General features: G+C 35.6%; 1 protein-coding gene across 1 annotated transcript in view; it reads right to left on the bottom strand.

Annotated features, from left to right (window-relative positions):
* The window catches only part of CFAP47 (cilia and flagella associated protein 47), a gene marked incomplete at both ends in the record, with an annotated part of 513,170 nt that overhangs the window by 398,828 nt on the left and 89,127 nt on the right, over positions 1-25,215 (bottom strand). The window contains 9 exon segments of the mRNA XM_082682021.1: positions 469-600; positions 1,874-1,996; positions 5,027-5,157; positions 16,252-16,482; positions 16,485-16,492; positions 16,792-17,008; positions 21,857-21,953; positions 22,054-22,237; positions 22,820-22,972. Coding sequence (XP_082538147.1) covers positions 469-600; positions 1,874-1,996; positions 5,027-5,157; positions 16,252-16,482; positions 16,485-16,492; positions 16,792-17,008; positions 21,857-21,953; positions 22,054-22,237; positions 22,820-22,972 — 1,276 coding nt within the window.

Genomic DNA, 25,215 nt, shown 5'->3' with positions numbered 1-25,215 from the left:
TGTGACTAGTGAGGGCTTGTCACAAGTTAGAGATGCCAAATATTCCAAGTTCATGTGAAAAATGCCTCATATCAATGAAATGTATCCATTTCAACTTAGTAGAAACTTCCATTAGCAACTTTCACCAAAAATATTTTCTACAAATCCTCTTGCCAAGTTCTGCTAACCATTTTTACAACCGATGTATAAGTAAGGTTGTTTATTTTTTAGATTTCTAAAAACTGCACCTCTGTAGAGCTAACTCAATTAGAAATTTAGAATAGAAAAATAACAGAAATTTTTTAAATTACTCTTTAGTGTCATAATATTAAAACCCATCCCCATTAGAAGAAATCATTAAAATAAGCTTTCTAAGAATAAACATGTATATAACATTTTATAGAATTATACCTACTATTATAAATATCATAACCAAACAAATCCACAGACACATATATAAGGAGCAAACACACATATGCATAAACATACCTTTGCTCCTGTATCAAATTTTCCTGCTACAGTAGGAGTACAGGAGGTATTGAGAACAGTTAGCCCCCCCAATGGAATGATTCCTTGTGATGGAACAACATCAATCACAGACAAAAGACTCTGGTCACAAACCTATAATCAAAAATTTGCAGAAATGTCACTTATCCTTTAAAGTTATTGTTCCAAAGCTTTCATAGGAAAACTTCTAGACCAGTACATAGAGAGAGGACCTACAGGCACACAGCATGAGATGGTTTTGAAATAGATTTTCAAACACCAGAGAAACAATTTGAACTTCAACAAGGATTTGCACCCCTAACCCAGCAAACAGAACTTTTAGCAATGGCATCTTCCAATTCAAACAGGACGATGAAGGTTATTATCTGAAGTGTTTTCAAGCCTTTGCAAAACTTACAAGGAAAGGATGAGATGTATCTGTTGGAGAGATGCCAAAATTCTAGATACTATTTTGATAGCCTGTCTTTTCCCTGATCCTAAAAAACTGAAAGCAAAGTTAGTGGGGAGGCAAGATGATAAAGTAACCTACTCTTCTTTATTATTTCCTTTATAGCCTAATGTCTAAGATATCATTTTGACCTTCAAAAAAGTAACTTACCAAAAGAGTTAAGGTGTGGTTTGTCAGAAGCCAATTTAGGCTTATCTATCATGCCGTAAGTCAGAATAATTTGAAGGGAAATTGGTTAACATATTTTAGGGGATGAGGGAACAAACAGACTTCAGAACTAATTCTGAAGCAACAGAGTAGAAAAGGGTATCCTCCTTTGCTTGTCTGGGCAGAAGACATGTAAATACAAGCTTGAAAGAAAGATCTCAAATGCTAACCTCTACTGTCACTATTAGGAGATGTTAATGTTTCTCAGTTAAAAAAAAAAAACATCTATTACCAATTTAAACACCACCCGCCCCACAATTTAAATCAGGAGTAACAACTATAAATAGAATATCTTTAGAATGGTCTTGATCTAGGTCCCAGTTGCTACCATAACAGTCTTGATGACAGAGTGAAAACGAGGAAAAAAAGGAAAAGCATGTAATTAAATACTGAATGTAACATAAACACTGCATATTTTTTTAAATGTTAGTTTTTTTGAAATCATCTTTTTTTCCCAATAAAACAAAATAACAGAAAGAAAGCAAAAGAGGGGTAAGAGGAGAAGGAAGGGAGAGATTAAGGAAGGAAGGGAGAGATAGAGACAAATTTTATGGGAAACTAAAAGGATAAAGTAGATGAAATGTATTCAGATAAATCTGATATGAAATACCTAAATATTAGCATTAGTCAATCTATAAAGACTAAAGTATTCATGGCATAGAACTCATGGCAATAAATAGTTCAAATTATAATGTGATCTGATCCAAATAAGATTTCCAGATTCTACATTACCTTGAAATAAGCATGGTTTGGTCCTACATTGTGAAGAATGGCTTTTCTCCAAGTTGTTAAACCTTGAGGGCTATCACTGAAGAGTATCCTTGGCTCTAAAAGAACGACCTTGGTGTGACCAAGCTAATAAGAGGAAGAAAGGGAACATGAAATTGAAATAACAGTAAACATTGTTTTAATCCCCCACGAGATAACTCAAACTTTTTCAGCTTCATAGAAATTTCTAAAATACGAAGCGTTATCAGATTTTATGGTGTTCTTAAGAGAAAGGAAAAGAGTGGAATATTTACAATGTACTCCTAAACTGAGGAAGGCAGAGAGAGTAAGATAACTCTAAGGACGAAGTAAATCCATGACTGAGAATGATGTAGATTAGTCACTGAAGGGGATACTAGAGACCATCTGCCCCACTACATACAAGGTGTTAACATGTGCTACACAAAAGGAAAAAGTTCAAGGGTCATGTAAGTATGGGAAATAACATGCCAAGAGAGATTATCCAGGCATGTTTCTACTAGAAGTCTTCTCATAGGGCTTAATATGCTGATAATGTACACTTTGCTTATCTGAGAATGGGGAGGTAGTACACTGTGATTCACAGAATTACTTAGGCACAGGACTCCCTCGCCCTGTCCTACACAAACCACTTCATAGAACTACAGCAACATAAAACACTTTTTGGAAATGTTGATATTATCCACCTCTCCCATTTTACAGGAAAGCAAATAGTAACCAAGGTGAACTAGAACCCAAGATTTCTAATTCCTCATTCAGTGCTCTTTACAATAGACCCTACTATAAATAATACATATTATTTCTTATTGTCTTAGGAGATTTTAATACATTCGTATAATTAGTTGAAGAACATGATTCGGATAACTGGAAAAATAAACTTTCAAACAAAGCTAACAAAAGATGAAATGGTCAAGTAAGTCCTTCATAATTAATGAAAAAACTTAAATGAACATTTTATTTAATTGTTTCACATTCCTCCTTCTTTCCTTTCTTAAGAGTAACACTTCACTTACTCTTAAGTAAGTTCACTTAAACTCAAGGGCTTGAAAAATTGGCCAAAAATAATCTAGTTCAGTACACTGACATCTCAGAGTTTAATTCTTAACCAACCCTAGTGTAGGGAAAGTGGAAATCAAATTTTATGAGAGGGTAATGGCAAAGGCTGTGGAGGCAGATCACTTTGGATATAAATTCCAATAGGGCATTTACTGCACGTGTGAACTTGTACTAGATAATTAACCATTCTAATGCTCCATTTTCTCACCCATCAATTGAGTTATTAATACATTCCTTATAGAGTTGCTGTAAGGATTAAATGAGATAATACAAGAACGTCATTTTGCATCGTACCTGAGACACAATAATTAATAAATGATACCTTATGGTTATCAGGGGATGGGGGGGAGGGATAAATTGGGAGACTGGGACTGACATATACACACTACTATATATAAAACAGATAACTAATAAGAACCTGCTGCATAGTGCAGGGAACTCTACTCAATACTCTGTAATGGCCTATATGGAAAAAGAATCTTAAAAAAAAAAAGACTGGATACATGTATACATATAACTGATTCACTTTGCTGTACACCTAAAACTAATACAACATTGTAAATCAACTATACTCCAATAATTCTTTTTAAAAAAAATGATACTTATTATTAATGCTAAGTCTACATTACTAAATTGCTCATCTTTTATTTGTTAGAAAAAATACACATGGGGTGAGTATATGAGCAAATTTATATTAGTAAACTTGTCAAACACAGTTATGTAAATAACAGTTAAAGAACTGTATACATATGTTCACCAAAAGACAGAGAATGTTAATAGAAGCACTATTACATTAGCCAAAAATCTGAAACAATCCAAACCCTCATCAGCTGTGTGATGGAAAACTGATTGTATAGTCTAACCAAATGGAATGCTATTCAGGAGTGAGAATGAATAATCTGTCACCACATGTATCAGCATAGATGCATCCCACAAACCTAATTATGAACAAAAGAAGACAGGCATAGAAGAGAACATATGGTGTGATGACATTTATATACAGTTTAAAGCCAAAATTAATCTATGCTCTTAGAAGTAACGATTGTGATGATCCTGGGAGGGACACATAGTGACTGAAGTGTGGACTAGGGGGGTTCTTTTGTGATGCTAGTCATGTTCTGTTTCTTGATCAGGTTGATCTGGGTGTGAGTTACAAGGGTGTTACTAGTTTATAAAAAATAATTGAGTGATACATACTTTATAATATGTGCACCTTTCTGTAGTATACTATACTTCAATACAAAGTTGTAAAAAGAATTAATAAGTGATTTAAACATAGTGAAAGCAGCAGCTTATTTCAAGCCTGGGGCAAAGGAAAGACCCTATTGATTTCTGACTGCCACTTGCCATCATAAAAGTGGATGGATCTCTTATATCTTAAGGCTATAAGCTTCTTTATAGCTAAAATATGTAAGAACATGATCATGGCCTGGAGACAGAGATGGGATTTAGTAAAACAGCATTGGGTTGTGTTAAATTACTAAGAATGTTGGGAAGGGAATTTGGTACACATGTAAAGCATATCCTTGGTAATTAAGAGCCATGAAGTTAAGGGCTTCTGGGTTCTACCACAGAAAGAAAGTTAAAATTACATATTGCAGCCTTCACTTTACTTACATTTTTATTATAAGTATATTCCATATGGAATATGGAAGAATTTTCTATATTTCCTTGCTATATAAATCACATGATCCATTTCATACTGAATTATTAATTACAACTAAATACGAAAAATGCAATAATATAATTTTCTCTAGTTTTCTTTGGCACTTATTAAAGAAATAATTTAATTTCAAGTGGCTCCCATGGTATTATAGTCTCTAATAACAATCTAGTATTGTTGGCACAAAAGTTTTGGATTTCTGAGTTAATTCTAGATAATACAACACATTTTTTAGCAAAGTCTTCATTTATGGTAGAGAAGTGGATCCAAGAAGATGTTAAGACACTTTAGCTAACTAAGTATTACATGTAAAATCAGTTTTTACTAACAGAGTATATATATGCAACTATATACGCATATGCATACTCAACCAATTTATAGCCCTCAAAATAAAAATAATATTCAAGGGAAATCATTACATGTGCAAGACATTTCAGTGTCAGCGTGTTTCCTTCATTGATGTGAAGAATAAATTCTCCCCTTTCCGGAGAATCAAATCCCAGCTGCCATGTCACTTCACATTCCAATAGGGAGTATGGCTCAACAGTGCCTACAGAGAATTTAGAGAGAACAAGAAATTTACCACATTTTAACTATATTTATTTTTTAATATCCAAAATAAGAGATGGCATAAACATGTAATGACATTTTATAACAAATTATTTAAATTAAACAAAATACAGGGAATACCTTATGCTCCAACTTTAATAGGCAGATCAAAATATCTGACAAAAAGTATGCCAATATATAGCAAAAAAAATTTAAATTTATCAATGAAGCAACACTCTAGGATTAGAGATAACTTTACATCTAGACAGTAGAAAATCATCTGCGATCCCTGATCAAATGTCCCCTCCACATTTCTCAACACTCTGAAACACACCGGACACTCATTCAGTTTCTGGAGGAAGGAATTATCATTACCAGAGGCTTTTTTTTTGTTTGTTTTAATGTTCAAATCCCTAGAGATATAACTTCTGATGTAGCTATTAGCAATTAGCACATTTCTGTAATTCAAATGTATTTAGAACCCAGGAGGGTATAAGGCACATTTACTGTGAGCTGCTTTACCTGTTTAAATTCATCATCTCCTTTGGTCTAAGAAAATAATACTTGATGGAAAGAATGACTTAGAAGCTCTTCCCTCAGGAAGAGGGGATCATCTGAGATTCAAAGGCACAGGATACTGAACAGAGACATGTGTGACCATCACAACAAACTTTGCCTTGAGTCAGGCTGACTCACATGCAACAGTAGTTTTCTCAACCTTGAAAAAGGTATAGTGCCTACCTCCTAGTTTTGCAGTGGCCACGTAGGGAGATAACAACACACATAAAGGGATTAACATAGTGTGTAATGCCCAGAAAGCACCCAGTGTCAGATATTATTATTAATACTCTTGAATGCCAATACTATAGTTGGCACAATAATTTATAAAAAGAGGAGAAACTACTCGTGGAAGAGCTAACAGTCTAGTTGGGATCCATCGGAATTATATTTGTCTATAAGTAACAATAAGTCCTGTTACAGTGGGTTAGGTAGATACGAGTTTATTTATCGTATGCAATCAGAAGTCCATGGGCAGGTATTCCAGGGCTGCCTTAACAGGTTGACAATGCCTTGAAGGATCAATGCTCCTAGCTTCCCACACTGCCATTCCTTATCACGTGGCCTTCCTCTGTGTGGAAAGGTATCAAAGCACAGTCGTTAAAAAGAGCACAAATTCTCCGGTCAGACTCCCTGGTTCAAATTTCAGCTCTGACACTTACTAGCTGAGACTTTGGACGATTTACTAAACCTATGTAACACAGATTCCTCATACATAAAGTGGGGATAACAACTGTTTCTTAGAGAATTGATAAAGGGAATAAATAAGCTAATATAAGCAGAAGTACTTCAAACAGTACCTGGCATATAGAAGGGGGATGAAGCTAAAAGAAATTTCTGTCCATATCTCATTGGCAAGAAAGGCTGGGGAAAAGAGATACGTAAATAAGAACACTGCTTCCCCAAACAAAATGAGGGTCCCATAAGGAAGGGGAATGGATATCAGATAATCTGGGCTTAGTAACATCTACCACAACAGGAGATGGACATAAACAAATAACTGTAGGTGATGTAACAAATACACAATGGGAGTGGAAAAGAGGTTGGGTGGGGAGTTCTAAATTAGCCCACGAAAGTGGAGGAAACTTCATCATAAGGAGATGGCATTTGAGTTGTGACTGAAGAATGAGCAGGAACTCTGCAGGAGGACAAAGTCTGCGGGAAATGTAGAAGTCAAGTGATGGCACTAGAAGTGAGTGATGTGTAGAGAAGACTGTGATGGGAAGTAACTCTGACAAAGAAGAGTCAATGCTATTTATAAAGACACCTAAGCTTTCAGAGAAGAGTTGAGAGCAGCACAAGGATTATAGATCCATGTTGAGAGGGTTAGCTTGAGGTCAATAATTTCCCTTCAACCAGCATGGCTATATATTTTTCTCCAGGAATATTATGTATATCATGGGACAGGAGAAATAAGTTGGATGGCTGAATTGTGCATGGCTGGGATTGGCAGGGAAGGTACTACAAACGGCCAAGGAGTGACAGAATTGAGAAAGACAATGAGAGTGAACTGACTGAAGACAAGGCTGAGGACTGAGTGGACTCAAGAGTTCAGTATGGTTAAAGACAACAAGGATGAACACATAAGAAAACAAGCAGAAACATAAACAATATCTAATGAAAAAGTCATATGAGAAACCAATTCTACCTTAGAAAACATCAATCCACTCTTCCATTCTCCCCTTATAATATCCACTATCCAAATACAAATCCAAAATGTATCATGCCTCAGGAAAAAAGGACAATCACAACATAAAATTTAAATTATAACTCTTCACTTTAGTTTACAAAAAAATAGAGAGGGATATGATTAAATGCATTATGTAGGATGTAAAACCAATTCTAGGGGCACAAAAATTTGCCACCCCAAAATGTGTCTCTTTGGCATGAGGATTAATTTAAGCTGATTATTATTATTATTTTTTTTTATTGCGGTACGCAGGCCGCTCACTGTTGTAGCCTCTCCCGCTGCGGAGCAACAGGCTCCAGACGCACAGGCTCAACGGCCATGGCTCACGGGCCCAGCCGCTCTGCGGCATATGGGATCTTCCCGGACCGGGGCATGAACCCGTGTCCCCTGCATCGGCAGGCAGACTCTCAACAACTGCGCCACCAGGGAAGCCCTAAGCTGATTATTTTTAAGAAATAGAAGAAGACTCAGGAAGTTTTTTCTTGTTACCTCTTCCTTAACTGCCTAAAAGAATTTAGATAAAGGGCTAGTTCCCAGAATAGAGCTATCACCAGAGATACATGCAAAGAATATGGGCTGGCTATGATAGGGGAGACTCAGCTGGGCCTAGAGATCAAGTCTACTCTGTGTACCATGATCCAGGAAACATCTGTTTACCAAACATTTGCTTTTCCATCTGCATGTGAATTCCCTTTCTCACCTTTGAAGCCCCAATCCACTACCCCCAACATCCTCTTTTGTCTTTAGCTGAAGACGACATTTAAGGTGAAGATTTGGCCACTCTGGCAAGTTATGGGGTTTTCCTGGGTCTGTCTCACGGACACATGTTATTAAACTTTTGTGTGATTTTCTCCTGTTAATCTGTCCCATGTCAGTTTAATTCTTATACCAACTAGAAGAACCTAAGGGTAGAAGAAAACTTCTTCTTTTCCAACACAATATACAAAAGGGATGTAAGAAAAATAACTCAATAAAAAGATTTATACAGGAGACCTTCAAGATGGTGGAGGAGTAAGACGTGGAGATCACCTTCCTCCCCACAAATACATCAGAAACACATCTACATGTGGAACAACTCCTACAGAACACCTGCTGAATGCTGGAAAAAGACCGCAGACCTCCCAAAAGTTATATATATTTTTTTCCGTTTTCTCTTTTTGGGAGTATGTATACGTATGCTTAGTTGTGCAATTTTGTCCGTATAGCTTTGCTTTCACCATTTGTCCTAGGGGGCTGTCTGTCTGTGTTTTGTTGTTTTTTTCCTTACTATAGTTTTTAGAGCTTGTTATCATTGGTGGATTTTTTTATTGGTTTGGTTGCTCTCCTCTTTCTTCTTCCTTTAATGACTTTTTAATTTTCTTTTTTTTTTTTTTTTTGCGGTACGCGGGCCTCTCACTGTTGTGGCCTCTCCTGTTGCAGAGCAACAGGCTCCAGACACGCAGGCTCAGCGGCCATGGCTCATGGGCCTAGCCACTCCGCGGCATGTGGGATCTTCCTGGACCGGGGCACGAACCCGTATCCCCTGCATCGGCAGGTGGACTCTCAACCACTGCGCCACCAGGGAAGCCCTGACTTTTTAATTTTTTAAAATATTTTCTTTTATTTTAATAACTTTATTTTATTTTATTCCTTCTTTCTTTCTTTCTTTCTTTCTCCTCCCTTTTCTTCTGAGCTGTGTGGCTGACAGGGTCTTGGTGTTCCGGCCGGGTGTCAGGCCTGTGCCTCTGAGGAGGGAGAGCCAAGTTCAGGACACTGGTTCATCAAAGACCTCCCAGCTCCACAAAATGTCAAATGGCTAAAGCTCTCCCAGAGATCTCCATCTCAAGGCTAAGACCCAGCTCCACTCAACAAACAGCAAGCTACAGTGCTGGACACCCTATGGCAAACAACTAGCAAGACAGGAACAAAACCACACCCAATACCAGAGAAGCTGCTTAAAATCATAATAAGGTCAGAGACACCCCAAAACACACCACCAGATGTGGTCCTACCCACCACAAAGACAAGATCCAGCCTCATCCACCAGAACGTAGGCACCAGTCCCCTCCAGCAGTAAGCCTACACAACCTACTGACTCAACCTTAGCCACTGGGGGCAAACACCAAAAACAATGGGAACGAAGAACCTGCAGCCCGTGAAAAGGAGACGCCAAACACAGTAAGTTAAGCAAAATGAGGAGACAGAGAAACACACAGTAGATGAAGGAGCAAGGTAAAAACTCAACAGACTAAACAAATGAAGAGAAAATAGGCAGTCTACCTGAAAAAGAATTTACAGTAATGATAGTAAAGATGATCCACAATATTGGAAATAGAATGGAGAAAATACAAGAAACGTTTAACAAGGATCTACAAGAACTAAAGAGCAAATAACAATGATGAACAACATAATAAACAAAATTTAAAATTCTCTAGAAGGAATCAAGAGCAGAATAACTGAGACAGAACAGATAAGTGACCTGGAAGATAAAATAGTGGAAATAACTACTGCAGAGCAGAATAAAGAAAAAAGAATGAAAAGAACTGAGGACCGTCTCACAGACCTCTGGGACAACATTAAACGCACCAACATTCGAATTATAGGGGTTCCCAAAAAAGAAGAGAAAAAGAAAGGGACTGAGAAAATATTTGAAGAGATTATAGTTGAAAACTTCCCTAATATGGGAAAAGAAATAGTTAATCAAGTCCAGAAGCACAGAGAATCCCATACAGGGTAAATCCAAGGAGAAATACACCAAGACATATATTAATCAAACTGTCAAAAATTAAATACAAAGAAAACATATAAAAAGCAGCAAGGGAAAAACAACAAATAACACACAAGGGAATCCCCAGAAGGTTAACAGCTGATCTTTCAGAAGAAACTCTGCAAGCCAGAAGGGAGTGGCAGAACATATTTAAAGTGATGAAGGAGAAAAACCTACAAACAAGATTACTCTACCCAGCAAGGATCTCATTCAGATTTGATTGAGAAATTAAAACCCTTACAGGCAAACAAAAGCTAAGAGATGTCAGCACCACCAAACCAGCTTTACAACAAATGCTAAAGGAACTTCTCTAGGCAGGAAACACAAGAAAGGAAAAGACCTACAATAACAAACACAAAATAATTAAGAAAATGGTAATAGGAACAGACATATTGATAAATACCTTAAATGTAAATGTATTAAATGCTCCAACTAAAAGACACAGACTGGCAGAATGCATATAAAAACAAGACCCGTATATACGCTGTCCAAAAAAGACCCACTTCAGACCTAGGGACACATACAGACTGAAAGTGAGGGGATGGAAAAAGATAATCCATGCAAATGGAAATCAAAAGAAAGCTGGAGTAGCAATTCTCATATTAGACAAAATGGACTTTAAAATAAAGACTATTACAAGAGACAAAGAAGGACACTACATAATGATCAAGGGATAAATCCAAGAAGATGATATAACAATTGTAAATATTTATACACCCAACATAGGAGCACCTCAATACACAAGGCAAATGCTAACAGCCACAAAAGGGGAAACTGACAGTAACACAATCATAGCAGGGGACTTTAACACCCCACTTTCACCAAAGGACAGATCATCCAAAATGAAAATAAATAAGGAAACACAAGCTTTAAATGATACATTAAACAAGATGGACTTAATTGATATTAATAGGACATTCCATTCAAAAACAACAGAATACAATTTCTTCTCAAATGCTCATGGAATATTCTCCAGGATAGATCATATATTGGGTCACAAATCAAGCCTTGGTAAATTTAAGAAAATTGAAATCATATCAAGTATCTTTTCCGACCACAACGCTATGAGACTAAGTATCAATTACAGGAAAAAATCTGTAACAAATACAAACACATGGAAGCTAAACAATACACTACTAAATAACCAAGAGATCACTGAAGAAATCAAAGAGGAAATCAAAAAATACCTAGAAACAAATGACAATGAAAACACAACAACCCAAAACCTATGGGATGCAGCAAAAGCAGTTCTAAGAGAGAAGTTAATAGCAATACAATTCTACCTCAAGAAACAAGAAACATCTCAAATAAACAACCTAACCTTACAGCTAAAGCAATTAGAGAAAGAAGAACAATAAAGCCCCAAAGTTAGCAGAAGGAAAGAAATCATAAAGATCAGATCAGAGAGAAATGAAGGAAACAATAGCGAAGATCAATAAAACTAAAAGCTGGTTCTTTGAGAAGATGAACAAAATTGATAAACCATTAGCCACACTCATCAGAAAAAAAGGGAAAAGACTCAAATCAATAGAACTAGAAAATAAAAAGAAATAACAACTGACACTGCAGAAATACAAATGGTCATGAGAGATTACTACAAGCAACTATATGCCAATAAAATGGACAACCTGGAAGAAATGGACACATTCTTAGAAGAACACAATCTTCCAAGACTGAACCAGGAAGAAAGAGAAAATATAAACAGACCAATCACAAGAACTGAAACTGAGACTGTGATTAAAAATCTTCTAGCAAACAAAAGCCCAGGAGCAGATGGCTTCACAGGCAAATTCTATCAAACATTTAGAGAAGACCTAATACCCATCCTTCTCAAACTCTTCCAAAATATACCAGAGGGAGGAACACTCCCAAACTCATTCTACAAGGCCACCATCACCCTGATACCAATACCAGAAAAAGATGTCACAAAGAAAGAAAACTACAGGCCAATATCACTGATGAACATAGATGCAAAAATCCTCCACAAAATACGAGCAAACAGAATTCAACAGCACATTAAAAGGATCATACACCATGAACAAGTGGGCTTTATCCCAGGAATGCAAGGATTCTTCAATATACACAAATCAATCAATGTGATACACCATATTAACAAACTGAAGGAGAAAAAGCATATCATCATCTCAATAGATGCAGAGAAAGATTTGACAAAATTAACACCCATTTATGATAAAAACCCTGAAGAAAGTAGGCATACAGGGAACTTTCCTCAACATTATAAAGGGCATATATGACAAACCCACAGCCAACATCGTCCTCAATGGTGAAAAACTGAAACCATTTCCTCTAAGATCAGGAACAAGACAAGGCTTCCCACTCTCACCACTAGTATTCAACATAGTTTTGGAAGTTTTAGCCACAGCAATCAAAGAAGAAAAGGAAATAAAAGGAATCCAAATTGGAAAAGAAGAAGTAAAGCTGTCACTGTTTGCAGATGACATGATCCTATACATAGAGAATCCTACAGATGCTACCAGAAAACAACTAGAGCTAATCAATGAATTTGGTAAAGTAGAAGGATACAAAATTAATGCACAGAAATCTCTTGCATTCCTATACACTAGTGATGAAAAATCTGAAAGAGAAATTAGGGAAACACTCCCATTTACCATTGCAACAAAAAGAATAAAATATCTAGGAATAAACCTACCTAAGGAGACAAAAGACCTGTATGCAGAAAATTATAAGACACTGATCTAAGAAATTAAAGATGATAAAAAAAAGGTGGAAAGATACACCATGTTCTTGGATTGGAAGAATCAACTGTGTGAAAATGACTATACTACCCAAAGCAATCTACAGATTCAATGCAATCTCTATCAAACTACATATGGCATTTTCCATAGAACTAGATCAAAATATTTCACAATTTGTTTGGAAACACAAAAGACCTCGAATAGCCAAAGCAATCTTGAGAAAGAAAAACGGAGCTGGAGGAATCAGGCTCCCTGACTTCAGACTATACTACAAAGCTACAGTAATCAAGACAGTATGGTACTGACACAAAAACAGAAAGATAGATCAATGGAACAGGATAGAAAGCTCAGAGATAAACCCATGCACATATGGTCACCTTATTTTTGATAAAGGAGACAGGAATGGACAGTGGAGAAAAGACAGCCTCTTCAATAAGTGGTGCCAGGAAAACTGGACAGCTACATGTAATAGAATGAAATTAGAACATGCCCTAATGCCATACACAAAAATAAACTCAAAATGGATTAAAGACCTAAATTTAAGGCCAGACACCATCAAACTCTTAGAGGAAAACATAGGCAGGACACTCTATGACATACATCACAGCAAGATCCTTTTTGACCCACCTCCTAGAGAAATGGAAATAAAAATACAAATAAACAAATGGGACCTAATGAAAATTAAAAGCTTTTGCACAGCAAAGGAAACCAGAAACAAGACAAAAAGACAACCCTCAGAATGGGAGAAAATATTTGCAAATGAATCAATAGACAAAGGATTCATCTCCAACATTTATAAGCAGCTCATGCAGCTCAATATCAAAAAAACAAATAACCCAATCCAAAAATGGGCAGAAGACCTAAACAGACATTGCTCCAAAGAAGATATACAGATTGCCAGCAGACACATAAAAGGATGCTCAACATCACTAGTCATTAGAGAAATGCAAATCAAAACTACAATGAGGTATCACCTCACACCGGTCAGAATGGCCATCATCAAAGAATCTACAAACAATAAATGCTGGAGAGGGTGTGGAGAAAAGGGAACCCTCTTGCACTGTTGGTGGGAATGTAAATTGATACAGCCACTATGGAGAAAAGTATGGAGGTTCCTTAAAAAACTAAAACTAGAACTACCATACGACCCAGCAATTCCACTACTGGGAATATACCCTGAGAAAACCATAATTCAGAAAGAGTCAGGGACCACAACGTTCATTGCAGCTCTATTTACAATAGCCAGGACATGGAAGCCACCTAAGTGTCCACTGACAGATGAATGGATAAAGAAGATGCGGTACATATATTTAATGGAATATTACTCAGCATTAAAAAGAAATGAAATTGAGTTATTTGTAGTGAGGTGGATGGACCTAGCATTTGTCATACAGAGTGAAGTGAGTCACAAAGAGAAAAACAAATACCATAAGCTAACACATATATAAGGAATCTAAGAAAAATAAAATAAAAATGGTTCTGAAGAACCTAAGGGGGGGACAGAAATAAAGACGCAGACGTAGAGAATGGACTTGAGGGCTTGGGGAGGGGGAAGGGTAAGCTGGGACGAAGTGAGAGAGTAGCATTGACATATATATACACTACCAAATGTAAAATAGATAGCTAGTGGGAAGCAGCCACATAGCACAGGGAGATCAGCTCCATACTTTGTGACCACCTAGAGGGGTGGGATAGGGAGGGTGGGAGGGAGACGCAACAGGGAGGAGATGTGGGGATATATGTATATGTATAGCTGATTCACTTTGTTATAAAGCAGAAACTAACACACCATTGTAAAGCAATTATACTCCAATAAAGATGTTAAAAGAAAAAGATTTATACAAAGAGGCAAAAACAAAAGTGAGTAATTATTATATGAATATTCTGAGCAGCAGAAGGAAAATGACATTAGAGAAATCTAGGTATATAATATAAATTATGCATACTTTCCTCGATGCTATATCAAATAGATTCAAGTATTGTATCATTTGTGTTCTAAAAAAATTAAAAGTACTTAAAGGATGGGCTTCCCTGGTGGCGCAGTGGTTGAGAGTCCGCCTGCCAATGCAGGGGTCACGGGTTCATGCCCCGGTTCAGGGGGATCCCACGTGCCGCGGAGCAGCTGGGCCCGTGAGCCACGGCCGCTGAGCCTGCGCATCCGGAGCCTGTGCTCCGCAGCGGGAGAGGCCACAACAGTGAGAGGCCCGCGTACCGCAAAAAAAAAAAAAAAAAAATGTACTTAAAGGCTAATGGTATTCATATTAACACTATATTCGGAATTAAATGTCTTTGTGTTTTTTGCTTTGATTTAAAAAAATGTAAGAGGTGTTATGAGCAACCCAAAGAAAAGAAAAGTAAATACTAAAATCTCCCTGTAAAAATAGAGTACTAAAAACCATGAGAAGTTTATAACATTGTAATTCCACTTTTGACAAATGAAGCATTTTCACAGCATTTCCATGGCAGCCACAAGGGGGAAGCCCAGCCACTCAACACTGGCTAGGATGCAGAAATACAAGGAAAAGTACCTGTGCACTGTGCTTTTCTGACACCCTTAGTGTCATATCACGTGCTTGATCAGAACCTATAGCTGGAATGCAGATAATGTAACTACAACTGATACCTCCTGTTCAAAAAAACTGGAGAAGGTTTATCTAGAATCTCTGAAATCTGCAGAAATATTTTCTTTTTCTTCTCTGATCATTTACTCCACTTCTTTCTAGTTTGGGGCGGGACCCAGTATTTTCAGTATTAATAACAACAACAACAAAAAAGAGCTTGGTCAAATGAATCTGCTAAATATTGATAGAAGTATACCTCAAATGCTTAATAAATTATAATCTGGGATTGTGCTAAATCTATCCAGATTAATAAAACGATTAAATATGGTTATATCAATGATCTCCAGCCATAATAAAGGGACAGTCCTCCACTTTCACTTGTTAAATTTGTCAACATCTCCACCTATATCTGCACTAAAATTAAGTGAACTTAAATTAATACTCGAGCTTGTTTATAACACTCCCTGGTACCAACACTGGTAGAGTTATATAGAAGTCACGATTTGGAAATGACTGATATTCACAGGAAAAGCACCTAAGGCAAGAATTCAATGAACCAGGACTCCTCTGTGACCTGAAGTATAGTCTACTTAGATCTCAAATGAAGACTATCTCTAAGTTAGAGATAAAGAGGGAGGGAGGGGGAGAGGAAGGGAAGGACATAGGGAAGGAAGGAGGGAAGGAATGTCCCATTGTCCCAAGACCATTTGTGATTTACTTCTACATTCTTATCACCATTATACAGTACACACTCCAGATATGATTAATGCCTGAATACATGAATAAATGAATGTCTAAATCAAACAACAGAATAAACTATTACCTTTAGCTGGACAAATGGAAAATGCCATCCCTTTTCCTGTATTTATCAGTTGCCATTCAAATTTGACAAAATAATTCTGATGATTATACAACCTAACCATCCCCCTAAAACATGTTTTCACCAAGAAGTCTTGTGGTCTCAGTACTAGCTCATTAGCAGATAGCTCAAGTTTTACTGGCAAGACAACTGCCATCACTAGGATGTGCCCACCAGGCATATTGTTCACTGACAGGTGAAAGACCTGTAACACAGCAAAGGCATCCAAATTTAACTAACACCTCTTAACTGAATGGTAGAATTCAGTTACATGTAAAATGTATATATTATTGATTGACATCAACAATTCTTAGTAAACAATATCAAAATAATTATGAAAGGTAATTAGACTACCATTGAAATATGAATCTATAAATCTACATATTGCTGCACATATAGTTTCTATGTTTGGGGACCAAACATAATATATACTACAATAATTGGGGTAAATATACAAAACGACATTTTGATTCTAGCAAACAGAAATTTGAAAATAAATCTTACTTCCAAAATTTTCCAATGGTGGGAGATTCAAATATCATTGAAACAGAAGTACTAGCTGTAGGTGGAATCACATATGAAAATTGGTTGGTCTTCCGAAGTTCTTGCAAATTGACATCTAACTGGATCAAAATATGAATAGGTAGCATATTAATAACATGTAATAGACGAGTATTTGTTGAGTTCACACAAACATCACCAAAGTTAAGGACAGAGAGCCCTGAAAAAATGAAGAGTTACTAAGCTTAATGTTGACAAACGTGTTCATTGACTTATTTAAGTTTTCATACTATATGCTGATCGATTAATTCGTTAAAAATAGTACTTAAAATAGTTACTATATATCAGAAATTATTAACAGAGCTTTTTATCTAAATGTCCATAATTTGAGGTGATTGGCCAAAATTCAATACATATTGTGATTATATGGAAAATTTCATGACAAAATTATTAGCACTAATTATAACTCAGTACATGAATTTGCATACTCCTACACCCTCTCCACTCCCATAAATGCATTTATGTTCACTTATCCAGAACTTACAGAAATTGGTAACTTCCCATGACTCACTGTTTAACTTTTAAGTTTTCCCCTTTAAATGCCAGAAGTTTTTATATCATAACAATCTTAATTATGTCTTATCCTGCTTTTTTAACAGCTTAATTTAATTTTAACTGGTATACAGCAAACTGTACATGTTTAAAGTACAGAATTTCATAAGCATTGACATATGTATACACCTAAATACAGGTGAAATACCTGCAACGATCACCACAATGAAGAGAGTGAACATCCATCACTCCAAAAAATATACTTGGCCCCTTTATAGTTTCTCCCTACCACAATCCTCTGTATTCCCCCTTTCCAGACAAACACTCATCTGCTTTATGTCATTATAAATCAGTTTGCATTTTCTAGACTTTAATATGAGTGGAATAATATAGCATGTATGGTTTTTCTCTGATTTCTTTCACTCAGCAAACTCTCTAGAGCTCCATTTAAGATGTTTCGTGTGTCAACAGTCCATTCCTTTATATTACTAAGTAGTAGTCTATTATCGGTGAATGTTTATGTATCACCTGTTAACACTTCGATTCTTCCCAGGTATGGCCTGTTAAAATTAAGGATGCTAAAACATTTGCGAACAAGTATTTGTTTGAAAATATGCCCTCATTTCTTTTGGATAAATATCTAGGAGTATAATGGATGGGTAATATGGTACATGTGTGTTTAAATGTTTAAGAAACTGCCAAACTGCTTTAAAGTGGTTGTATAACTTCATATTCCCACTAGAGGTGTACAAGAGTCCCAGTTTCCTCACATCTTCAGCAATAATTGAAATGGTAAGTTTTTCAGCCATTCTAATAGATTTATAGCAGTATCTCATTGTGGTGTTATTTTGTGTTTCCCTTACAATGAACAATGTTGTGCATCTTTCCATGTGCTTATTTGTCATTATATCTTCTATAAGGAAGGAAGCACATGGCTTATGATCTATTTTGATTTAGTTTTGGCACATGATGTAACTAGCACTACTTTTTTTTTTTTTTTTTAATCACAGCCATACTAACACATGTGACGTGGTATCTCATTGTGGTTTTGATTTGCATTTCACTAATGACTAATGATATTGAGCATCTTTTCATGTGCTTACAGAGCATTTTTATGTCTTCTTGGGAGAAATGTCTATTCAAGTTTTGTGCATTTTTAATTGTGTTTCTTGTTGTTGAGTTGTAGGAGTTCTTTATACATCCTGGATATTAATCACTTATCAAATATACTATTTGCAAATATTTTTTCATATTACGAAGGTTGTCTTTTCACTCTATTGATTGTGTGCTTTGATGCACAAAAAAGTTTTTCATTTTGATGAAATCTGGTTTATTTTTTCCTTTGTTGCCTATGCTTTTGGTATCATATCCAAGAAATCATTGCCAAACCCAATGCCATGAAAAATTTCACCTGTTTTCTTCCAAGAGTTTTATAGTTTTAGCTCTTAAGTTTAGATCTTTGATCCATATTGAGTTAATTTTTGTACATGGTCACATTCTTTTTTTTGCTTTTTGTTTTTGTTTTTGTTTTTAACGTCTTTATTGGAGTATAATTGCTTTACAATGGTCTGTTAGTTTCTGCTGTATAACAAAGTGAATCAGCTATACATATACATATATCCCCATATCCCCTCCCTCTTGCATCTTCCTCCCACCCTCCCTATCCCACCCCTCTAGGTGGTCACGAAGCACCCAGCTGATCTCCCTGTGCTATGTGGCTGCTTCCCACTAGCTATCTATTTTACATTTAGTAGTGTATATATGTCCATGCCACTCTCTCACTCTGTCACAGCTTGCCCTTCCCCCTCCCCATATCCTCAAGTCCATTCTCTAGTAGGTCTGTAGCATTACTTATTGAAAAGACTATGCTTTCTGCACCTTTTTGAACCTCACTGCCTTTTACCTTTGTCAAAATTCATTTGTCCAATATATATAGGTCTATTTCTGAACCTTACTTATGTTTCATTGTTCTATATTTATGCCAATAACATACGGTTTGGTTTACTATAGCTTTATAATAAATCTTGAAATCAAGCAGTGTTTTATCTCCAACATGTTTTTACTTTTTCAAAACTGTTTTGACTATTCTAATTACATTGCATTTCCACATGAATTTTAAAATGAGCCTGTCAATTTCTACAAAAGATCCTGATGGGATTTTGGTTGGAACTGTGGTGAATCTGTAGATTATATGGATCGTTTTTGCATATCTTCTATGTCTCTGCATAACTTTTTTTTTTCTACATCTTTATTGGAGTATAATTGCTCTGCATAACCTTTTGAATAAATGGAATACAGGTACAATAACTGTTTTAGTGTCGTTGTCTGATAATTCTAACCTATGTATCAGTATTAATCAGATTTAACTGATTAATAATTCTCTTTATTATGGGTTGTATTTTCCTGCTTCTTATGTACTGTAATCTTTGTTTGGATGTCAATATAGTAAATTTTACCTCATTAGGTACTGGATATTTTTTCATATTCCTATAATATTCTTGAGCTCTGCTCTGGAAGGAAGTTACCTCAAAACAGACTGGTCCTTCCAGATCTTTCTTTTATGAATGTTACCCGGGTCCAGAGCCGTGCTCTAAATAGTAATAATTATTCTCCACTACTGAGGCAAGAACTTCCTGAGTACTCTGCCTCAATGTCCCATGAATTATGAGGTTTCAGTACTGGTTGAGGCAAGCAATACAGAGGTGAGCCAGAAATATTAAGACAGAGATACAAGAACAAGACAGACAAAGTGGGTCTAATAAGATCCTATTTATACCTAGAATAACCAAAGCAATCCTGAAAAAGAAGAGCAAATTTGGAGGACTTGCACTTACTGATTTCAAAACTTACCATAAAGCTACTTATCGACAGTATAGAATTGTCATTGGGATAGAAATACATATCAACGAACAGAATTAAGAATCCAGAAACAAACCCTGACACATTTGGTCATTTGATTTTCGACAAAGGTGTCAAGGCAATTCAATGAGAAATGATAGTATTTTCAACAAATGGTACTAGGACCATTGAATATCCATATGTTATAATATGAATTTAGACTCAACTCATACCATAAACAAAAATTTTTAAAACATAAAAAGGAATTGTAGGGGCTTCCCTGGTGGCTCAGTGGTTGAGAGTCCACCTGCCAATGCAGGGGACACGGGTTCGTGCCCCGGTCCGGGAGGATCCCACATGCCGTGGAGCGGCTGGGCCCGTGAGCCATGGCCGCTGAGCCTACGCGTCCAGAGCTCTGCAACAGGAGAGGCCACAACAGTGAGAGGTCCGCGTACCACAAAAAAAAAAAAAAAAAAAGGAACTGTAGTCCTAAACATAAGACCTAAAAATATAAACTGTTTAAAAGAAAATAGGAGAAAATATTTGTGACCTTGAGCTAGCTAAAGATTGTTGGGCATGATATCAAAAGCATGATCTATAAAAGTAAAAAATTTAGTAAATTCGATTTCATTTAAATTAAAAAATTCTGTGCTTTAAACAACATTATTAAGAATATGAAAAGAAAAAAAAAAGCCACAGACTTAGGGAAAATATTTGGAAATCATATATCTGATAAAAAAAACTTGTACTCAGAATACATAAACAATTCCTACAACTCTGTAATAAGAAGGTAAATATTCAAATTAAAAATTGGGCAAAGACATTTCTCCAAGATATACAATTTAAATAGTTGTACCTCTAAGTAAATGCATGAAAATATATTCAACACCTTAGTCAAAAAGGAAATGCAAATAAAAATCACAATGAGAGAACATTTTGCACCCGCTAGGATGGCTGTAATCAAAAAGACAGAAAATAATAATTGCTGGTGAAAATGTGGAGAAACTGTAACCCTCATATACTGTTGGAGGGATTGTAACTTGGTGCAGTCACTGTGGAAAATTTTTGGCAATTTCTTTAAAAGTTAGACACAAACTTACCATATGACTCAGCAATTCTACTCCTAGGAATCTAACCAAAAGAAATAAAAACATATGTTCACTCGAAGAATTATATGTGAGTGTTTATAGCAGCAATATTCACAATAGCCTCAAACTGGAAATAGCTCAATGTCCATCAACTGGTAAATGGATAAACAAAATGTGGTATTCCTAATAAAATGAGATACTATTTAGATACAAAAAGGAACAAAATATTTATACCTACTACCACAAGGATGAACCTTACCAACATTATGCTAAGCTAAAGAAACAATATAAGGGAAACCACATATTATGATTTCTTTTACATGAAATGTTCAGAATAGGCAAATCTATACAGATAGAAAGCTAATTAATGGTTGCCTGGGGCTAGGGCTGGGAATTGGGAGTAACTTGTATATAGACATGAGGGTGATGGCAGCACTGTAAAACTGAATTGTGATGACAGTTGCATAAACCTGTAAATTCACTGAAATTCATTGATTTTCATGCTTTGACCTGGTGAATTTTATGTAATATAAATTATACTTCAATAAATCTATTAAAAAATTGTTCATTAGGTTTTTATAGATTCTTACCAACAATTACTTGATGAATTTGCTTTGGTGTCAAGATTAAGCTGCAATCATGTTTTTCATGGGGTGAGGATGGGTCTGATTTAAGTCCTTTGAGAAACTGTGAGAAATCACATTATTCCAAAATTAATTGTTCAATATTAGCAAAAGGTATTTTAAGAATTCTCATGGTATAATAAAATGTAAAATATTGCACATGCCTTTCTTCTCAAAGACTTTGTCTCCGTGGATGCTATATTTCTGGTACTTAGCAATTGGTTACACTTGATCCAATGCTGTGCTGAAGATAACTCTTCTATTTCCGCTTCTGAGAATGTGGGTGACTTTAGACCCGATGCTGGCTGTAATCCTATGTCTGTATCATTATATGAGTACATGTGTTTCCTAGTGAAATCATAATAATAATTAACTGAGGCTAGGTCTTTTAGAAAATACATCAGTAAATCCAAATATTCCCCATAGTACATGCTGTTACTGACCCACTCAGATCCACTGAAGCAGACGGAAGCACTAATCTGCATAAAATTGCCGTCTGTTAAGGGACCCCATTCTCAAACACCTCCTCAAGGTGTTTAATTTATGCTCATGGTATAATTTATGCTCAAAAGACCCTAGGTATCAGGCTGAGAGTAAACTTTATTTGAAACACATTATTTCTGAGTTCTCTCTTCTGCCCTCTCCTGCTTTCCTCATATTGTGCAGGTTTCTCCCAAAAGAACATTCTCCAAAAATCATATGTGCTGGAATTCCTGTCTCAGAATCTGCTTCTGGGGAAGCCCACCCAAGACATTCCCAAATCAGAAGTAAAAAAGGAAATAAATGCAGTTAAAGTAGTTCAATGTTTTGCTATTTTCATACATGAAAAGTCATTTAAATCACTAAAAAGAACCTAAAGAGTAAAGAAAAAAATTCTGGCTCTACAGGCACCATGCTCTGTTTCATACTGTTTGAGGAAGTGAACTTTACCTCTGTTCTTCTTTCTGCAGGTGCACATTTCTTAAATATTTAATGTATCCTGCATAATGCTTTTCATGTGCTTTCTTTTCTATTTTTTCAAATTTAGTATATGCAAAATCAGGATCCACATAGTTATATCTTGGAATCTTTGTGAAAATCGTCCTACAATATGAGCAACACATGTTAATATTTAGGTGTATATATATATGCATTTATTCAATCAGTATTTACTGAGTGCCTCCTATGCCAGGAGTTGGGCACAGAACGGTAAACAGGACAGATTCTAGTCCTTTTATATACCAAGACATTATTACATGTAGAAATAGAATGACATCTAATTTTCTTCTTAACCTAATCACAGGAAATCCCTAAGGTCACTGGGAAGAAGTAGGACCTACCCTAAACCCACTCTTGGGGAGTATTAGTCAAGTAGGCAATTTGGGCAGTTCTAGATTACAGATGGAACTAGATCTGAATCTGATTAGTGTTTCCTAATAGTTAATTACTTTTAGATCACTGTGATCAAAATCATAAAAGAATATATAGAATAATAAATCCTTTTGTTAAATCATGCTTTCTTAATATCTCAGAGCTTATGAAATAACCATCAGCAATAAATCTATACAGATAAAAAAAATCCAAAGAAGAACTGCAAACTACTCTACATCTCACATTCACTCAACTGGTGCATGCACTTCCTTTCACCTACCACATATTTTCCATAAAAACAAAAAGTACAATTATTCACATCTTTTGGCCTTAGGCTACCTCAGTCTTCAGCAAATTTTATTAATCATTGAGATTCTCACCCTTAATAATTAACTCCTAAGTATAAACCTAGTAGTCATATACAGTCAAATGAAATTTAATCTAATATCTAATATTTCTTCCTGTTTTTGATAATTCCTCAGTGGTAACAGTAATACAGCTTGAACTGAGTTAAAGACTTTAAGAGAGTGAGGCAATAAGAGAGAAACAAATGCTTTGTTACTCAGATAGTTGTTGATATATTTAAATCTCCCTTCAGGCTCTGGGATCCTTAACCACCTTTAGAACCTAGAAATAATTCCTATATCTGAAGTCCCTCTCTCTGTAACAAGGAAAAAAGGAGGGACTTAAAAAGAAGTAGTACAGGAGGTGCCTAAAGTGACACAGAGCTGCTTACTAACATATCTAAATGCTTATCAGCTCCTTAAAGAATAAACTTTAAGAAATACCTCTGCAACTTTGAGTAGGTGATTTTTTTTAAATGTGCAAAGTACAGACAACAAAAATTACTATGTAAATAAAGCATTTTTCCTCACTTATTTATTAAAAAAATTTTTACTGAATGCTTAATATAACACACTATTCTGAACACAAGACATATACTGCATTAAATAAAACTAGACAAAAATTCTTACCTTATTTTCTTCTCAAAAATTGAAAAGGTAAAAAGCATTAAAAAATAAAACAGCAATTATAATTACAACAACTTAATACACTATAAAATTTCATTACTTAAATGTTCATTACTATTTGCTAGCCAGAAAATAACTGGACTAAATTTTGTATTTCTATTAGCATGGAAAAGAGTAAATTGAGAAAAATAATTATGGCCATGGGATGCTTACGTTAGCCTTCTTCAAAAAAATCCTGGCATTTTGAGATCATCTGATTAATACTTAGACAGGAACAAAATGTTAATGTTAAATTAACACATTATATCTCTATATAGATATATTTGTATAAGCATAAGGAATAATTGAAAATGATACATTTAAAAATTATTTCCAGCAGCTACCTCTGCAGGGTGGGATGAGTTTTCTTTTTTATACTGTATAATTATTTAAAATGGAGTCTGCATAATTTTTATGCGTGTGTGTTTTATGGTACTTGTCAAGTAAAAAAAGAGAGATAAAGACTGCTGTTGATGGAATCTGTAAAATAAAATCATAAAATAGACTATATAAAAACCCAGAATTTTCCAATTGTGGATAATAAAACAATTATAGACTAAAAAATCAAATGGTATTTTAAGAAAATGACTATAAAAGTAAGTGAACTTGAAGACTCACCAAAGGTAAAGAGACAAGTAGAGAAAGCCCAGGGACATGGTCAAGTTTAGACAGTTAAACAAGCAGGCAGAAAAGAAACCCAGTTCATCCTCAAATGTATAAAAACCATTCCTGAGCTAATGGCCCAAATAAAGATGTCAGGTTGACTGGGTTTATTCTCACTAAGCATTGACATGGTAGTAATTTCTTTGAAAATGGGGTAATTTTTAAATTGAGGCTTACTATCACTCATAGTCCTTATAATTGGGGAGGTTTTAGTTCACTTTGGTAAAGGTTATTGAAAATGTGACTTTGAGGGGACTGAACAAAGATGATAGCATAGGGATGAAGATAATGACAATGAAGATG

Source organism: Grampus griseus (genome assembly GCF_964374135.1).
Source record: "Grampus griseus genome assembly, chromosome: X".
Lineage (NCBI taxonomy): Eukaryota > Metazoa > Chordata > Mammalia > Artiodactyla > Delphinidae > Grampus > Grampus griseus.
Note: the sequence above shows the minus strand (reverse complement) of the source record. Positions and strands in the feature narration are given on the sequence as shown.